General features: G+C 27.6%; 2 protein-coding genes across 2 annotated transcripts in view; one reads left to right on the top strand and one right to left on the bottom strand.

Annotated features, from left to right (window-relative positions):
* Positions 1-4,453, top strand: LOC100163323 (alkylated DNA repair protein alkB homolog 8). Its single transcript, XM_001945023.3, has 5 exons — positions 1-115; positions 177-299; positions 367-549; positions 3,397-3,689; positions 3,921-4,453. The coding sequence occupies exons 2-5, from the start codon at positions 263-265 to the stop codon at positions 4,344-4,346; spliced, it is 939 nt and encodes a 312-aa protein (XP_001945058.2). The 5' UTR covers positions 1-115; positions 177-262; the 3' UTR covers positions 4,347-4,453.
* Positions 1-6,141, bottom strand: part of LOC100576008 (tail-anchored protein insertion receptor WRB) — a 48,719-nt gene that overhangs the window by 4,802 nt on the left and 37,776 nt on the right. The window lies entirely within an intron of this gene.

Below are 6,141 nucleotides of genomic sequence, written 5' to 3'. Positions count from 1 at the left end.
TGTTTTATTTGCTACACCAGTATACAGGAAGCAATAAATGCTTGGGACAAAGTGAATTGGAAAGTCAATTGTCTTCCTGAACAACAATTGTTTTTTTTGATTTATACTGTATCAGGTAATGTTTATTAGTATTATAAAGATAATATGATTTTATGTAATTATATTTTCCATTACAGTCCCAAAATTAATAGAAACGTCAACTTCATCCCCTTCTGGTTTAGAAATTATTGACAATTTCATTACAGAAGAAGAAGAACATTTTATGTTACAATATTTAAAAAAACATTGGTCCGAATCAAGTAAATTTTTTACTATTAGGTATTTTTTATAGTTTGTAAACAATTATTCATTTAGTTTAATTTGTAGGTTCAATGAAGCATCGTCAAGTAAAACATTATGGATATGAATTTGATTATGACAATAATGGAGTTCGATATGATTCATGTGATCCAATTCCTAAAGAATTTGAATTTATTTTAAATGCTATTTATTTGCGTTTAAAATGGCAACCCAATCAAATAACTGTTAATAAATATTTACCTGGACAAGGTAAAAATATTTAAAAACATAAATTACCCACTAAAGATTCTGTATAATATTTTGTATTAAAATTTAAAATAGGTACTTACGAGTTATAACTCTTAATACTTAAAATTATATAGGAAACAATCTACCCACACTTAGAATACTGAAAAATAATTGAAATAATAAATTTAATTAAATATTGTTTTTATAAATAAACTAGCTGATTACCGTGAATTTTGTTGCCCGGCAACCAATAATTATTATTATAATAGTTTCAACACCCACGGCAATCATTTTAAAACAAAATTTTGAAATCTCAAAATCCCGGTTTGAGCACCACCTGAGGTTGGTCCTCTCCCTTTTTAAATTAGCCTATCTTCTGTCCAGAGGTCTATCTATCTATATATAAAAATAGCTGATCCCGTGCACTTTGTTTCCCATTAAAAATGCGAACTCTATATGAATTGCAACCATTTATAAACAAAAAATTCCATTTGAAATCATAAAATAATATATAAATACTACACTCACTCCGACGGAAATCTCTAAATAATATACCGGATGATTCTTTTATCAAACAACAGTCATTATTTCAAAAAGTGTACATTTTTTTTTAAAATATTTTTTTACATAGTTTCAAGTCGCTTATAAAACAACGTTTTTCTTAAAAATAACATTTTTAAATATTTTTTATCTTTGAAGTTTTTTACTTTTTTGAATGACAACATAGGTTTATAATTTTTTATTCCAAAGCAGAATATTTTTCTTAGTAATTTGATTCATGAAAATCAAATTTGGGGCGAGTAGTTTATGAGTAGAGCGCGGATTTCTATGCAATTACATATTTTTTTCCTTTTAATATTTTTGGATTTTTGTCAGTTATCTCCACGAATCATCATAATTTGAAGCTAATAGTGAAATTTTTTTTTGCATATTTCTGCATATTTAAAGGTTATTGCATATTTTTGCATATTTTGGCAAAATTCAAAATTTATTGCATATTGAAGCGAAAATTTAAAAAAATTTATAAAATAATATTTTGTCAAGTAGACAAATTAAAACTAAATTTCATAGTCACTTAATAATAATTTATATATATATTATTTATTTATAACATAATATAAATAAATAATCGATTACGACGTAAACTTAATCGCTCTTGCTGTGTCAGTCGGTTATCGACATACCACTCGGAACTCGGTTACATCGTTTATCGTTGTCTGTAAATCGTGAATATGCCGAAACTTGAAATGCATATGATTATTAATTTTAATAATAAATAAGATTTTAAAAATTAATTAAGTTGTTCAGAAAATTTCCTAAATTTTTTTTTTTAAGTGTTAAAGTAATTAATTATTATAAGTTTTATTGTAAATTTTAAGTAAATAAATTTATTACATATTTTTATGATTTTGACTGCATATTTTTACATATTTTCATGATTTTGACTCCATATTTTTTGCATATTTTCATGATTTTTACTGCATATTATATGGCATATTTCGATATTTTTAAGTGCATAAAAATCCGCGCTCTATTCATGAGTTATAAATATTCAAAGTTTAAATGAGCATAGTGGAGTGGTATGGGGTTACCCCGCGAAATATTCGTCCACTTCTCCGTTCATCTAAACTTTGAATATTTATAACTCATAAACTACTCGTCCCAAATTCGATTTTCATGTATCAAAATACTAAGAAAAATATTCTGCTTTGGAATATAAAATTATAACAACCTATGTTGTCATTCAAAAAAGTAAAAAACTTAAAAAATTATAAAGATAAAAAATATTTAAAAATGTAATTTTTAAAAAAAACTTTGTTTTATAAGCAACTTGAAACTATGTAAAAAAATATTTTAAAAAAAATTTACACTTTTTGAAATAATGAGTGTTGTTTGATAAAAGAATCACTCGGTATAATTGGTTGCCATGGTAATTTGGACTCAAAGACACATACATTAATTTTATATATATATATTATATAGATTAGAATTTCACAATAATATATTAATATATATATATTTTAATTTATTCCAATATTTGTAAAATATTTTCTTTTGTTTTACCTTTATGCTATTCTTAGAATAGATAATTTCGGACCCCATCCGACCACATGCAGGCCGATGGTGCTTGTGTGGTGGGTTATTCCAGTAAACAAACAAATACACTATAAATTTATTATATAAATAAATAAATATGAGGTGATGTCTTTTTGTTAACTTTGACTTGGTGTGCAGGGGGAATTGAAAAGTGAGTGATGTTGATCGTTGCAACGAGCTATGAGCTCATGAGCTATGAGTCTTGCTGTTTATACTTTTGTTCGTTTTTAATTTACGGTTTGTTATTTCTTGTGTGATATTGTCCAAAATATATTAGTATAATATTGTCATTATACTTTATTTTTTTTTCAATGTCTTTCCAACAGACTCACACTTTGCTACTGTTTTTTGGTTCTCTCATATAAAATAAAACAACTGAAACTTGGCGTTTCCTAGATTTTTTTGTTTATCATTTAATGTGATATAAAATAAAACTATAAAAGTCTTCCATCTTATCTCATTTAAAATACTTTAAGCTACAACTGTAAATTACTAAAATACATAATAAATCATAAACTGCAGATTATCTAGTGAATTTTTGAATAAGTACATCAAATAAGCGTATTAAGTGAGTGCATGAGAAAAACATACCTTTTATATTTCTTGATAACGAGTCAACAGCAATTTTAGATTTTAATATTTTGCAGTTATTTTATTTAATTTCATTAAAGAAATACCTATTTGGGTTTATGTGTACTTATTCTATTGTGCTTTGGCATACAATTTTATTGACTATTTTGTATGTAATTAAATGTATTTCTTTATTTTCAGGAATTCCAAGTCATATAGATACTCATGGTGTTTTTGACGAATATATTTTGTCTCTGTCATTAAATTCTGATATTATAATGGAATTCAGAAAAGGAAACTATCATAATAGTATTTTGCTAAAGGCAAAATCTCTTTTAATTATGTCTGGTGAATCAAGGTTTGAATGGAGTCATGGCATAACACCCAGAAAATTTGATATGATTAACACGGCAGATGGTCCTGATATTATTTGTCGTGGAACTAGAATTTCTGTAACATTTAGACGAGTAGTTCAGAATTATGAAAACATTGAGGTACATAAAACCCTGATACTTAGTTACTACTTCCTGACAGCTACTATTTTATGAACTTTCTTATTTTTTTTGAAAACCATACATTAATTTTTTACACAATACGTTTGGCTAACACATAAACATAATAATTTATTATAATAAATATTTTATATGAGTCTCCTATTTAAACTAGCTTGGACAATATAAAAATTAATTTAAAAAAAAAAGTAATTTAAAAATTATTGTTTTCAGGTTAAAAGAAATTTATATGAAATATTAGGTTGTGATAAAACCACACCTTTTGAAACATTAAAGGATAATTATAGAAAATTACTTGTTAAGCTTCATCCAGATAAAAGTATTTTGTCATCAACAACAGCTGCTTGTGCCGAATTGAATAAAGCATGGAGTGTTCTTAAAGATCCCGAATTAAAAAAAACATATGATGAGCAAATTGAACAATGTGATATTGATACAGAAGTAACAATCTTTGAAACTCTAAATATTAGTGATTTAGAAAATAATGAATCAGAAGAAACATTTTCCTACAGATGCCGTTGTGGAGGCATGTTTTTAGTACCTAAGTCAATGGTTGATCAGATAGAACCATTATTGTTTCCTTGTGATGATTGTTCTTTATTTATTAAGATTATGTTACCAAACACTAATGTTTCTTAATAAAAAAAAAACTACCTAAAACGAATCAATTAATAAATCGGGAGATAGTTTCTGTGTATATTTTTGTATATTATGTATAAATAAATGACAAGTAATCATATTAAGAATGTAATTATTTTAAAAGAAGAAAATTAGATTGTCTTTAAAAAAAATTCAAACATTTAAAACATCTTAAGCATTTTGAGTTACCTAGATCTCTAACAATCAGTGGCGTAATTTTTCCCTCCCATTTAGCTGACTTTTTTTTTTATTCCCCCTTTCAGAAATCATGTGATTAAAAAAAAGAAAAGGTATAGGGTAGGGGAAAGAGTGATATAAATTGTATAGTTAGAATTATATTATATTAAAAAGGGGAGTGGTCATAGGCGCAATTTCAACTTTTGGCTTGGGGAAGCTGAATATATTAAAGGCAAGCAGACTATTGCAATATAGCATATTAAAATTGTATGTCCTAGGTTTTTTTTGGAGGGGGGCTTAGCACCTCCAAGCCACCCCCCCCCCCCCCACCAATTTGCGCCTATGGGAGTGGTGTATTAGGGGTATATGTCATTGGTGTTCATATATTATTTAACGTTGTTTAGTGATTTTATATCTTTAGTTTAAAGTATATACCTATACGTATAATTAATCTACTACTCTAAATATTATAATTAATTTACTTGAGTATGTAGTCGCATTTGTGGATACGGGGTTGAGTTCGATGCTCGAAGTCACTGCGGCGTATATATATATGTATATTACGTATTTTGATTTGAGTATTTAAATTTAGTAATAGAGATATTTTTTTGTCTAGTTCTACGTATAATATTGATGTGATTCGAACACTAAAATTATATGAATTTGTTATCTATGATTTGGGACATGACTATTATCGTATGATTTCAAAATCCCTACATCCGTAGCAAGAGTACATATAGTCAATTCACCAACCGGATGTAATTTAAGTTAATGAGCATTTATTATACTTATATTCCAAATAGATAATTGCATAACTGTGTAATAATACTTTAACTGGCCTATGATACGATGATGGTCACAGAATCTTATATTATTGCAAAGAGTAAATATAGATAGGTGAATTTGTTAGATAATACAAAATAATTAAATTAGACAGTCATTCCGAATGCTGGAAAACTCAATATACATAGGTACATGTATAAACGCACTCGCTTTGAATGGCAAAAATATTGTCAAAGTGCATACTGGCGTGGACGTGCACCGGATCCTCTTGTGTGGAAGACAGGCGTAGAAGTCGATTCTGTATAAACCTTATATAGAGAGATTTTTGTGTAATCCCTTCTTCTGATGTACATCGATTAATACGTAATATTAAATTACTGATGTGCTTATGATCTTATTTTATTTTGTGAGTTGTGACAAAGGTGCCGCTGGTAATTTATTGTTGTTTTTACCGAATGTCTTGACCGTACAGAGATGTAGAATATTATACCTATTTTATGAGTGGCATGTGTCGCTGTGTGTGTACAAGGAATGCGTATAGACTATAGATATATGCCTAAAGCGTAGGTATGTATATCAGTATATTATGTAATATGTACATAGGTACACTCCATACGGACCGTCGCTATTATAATAACTATAGTTATTCTGTGCTTTTATTTTAGGGGATTCGATACCGTGGTTTTCTGTTTTTGTCTAACACACGCGCGACATAGTATTTTAGAAGTGTTTTTTGTTCAACGTACCGATTGATGTAGTGAAGCGATAAAATTTCTGAAAACAGATTTGATTTTTCGTCAAGTCTACTTGAGATCGGCCAGTCTACATATTTTAT

Source organism: Acyrthosiphon pisum, chromosome A1 (genome assembly GCF_005508785.2).
Source record: "Acyrthosiphon pisum isolate AL4f chromosome A1, pea_aphid_22Mar2018_4r6ur, whole genome shotgun sequence".
In the NCBI taxonomy this organism is placed as follows: domain Eukaryota; kingdom Metazoa; phylum Arthropoda; class Insecta; order Hemiptera; family Aphididae; genus Acyrthosiphon; species Acyrthosiphon pisum.
Note: the sequence above shows the minus strand (reverse complement) of the source record. Positions and strands in the feature narration are given on the sequence as shown.

Bases quoted from the DNA above. Each gene is read 5' to 3' on its own strand.
- LOC100163323 (XM_001945023.3), top strand. From the start codon at position 263: ATGTTACAATATTTAAAAAAACATTGGTCCGAATCAA. The intron at 300-366 runs GTAAATTTTTTA...TTTAATTTGTAG, and splicing joins AAAACATTGGTCCGAATCAA to GTTCAATGAAGCATCGTCAA. The intron at 550-3,396 runs GTAAAAATATTT...CTTTATTTTCAG, and splicing joins TAAATATTTACCTGGACAAG to GAATTCCAAGTCATATAGAT.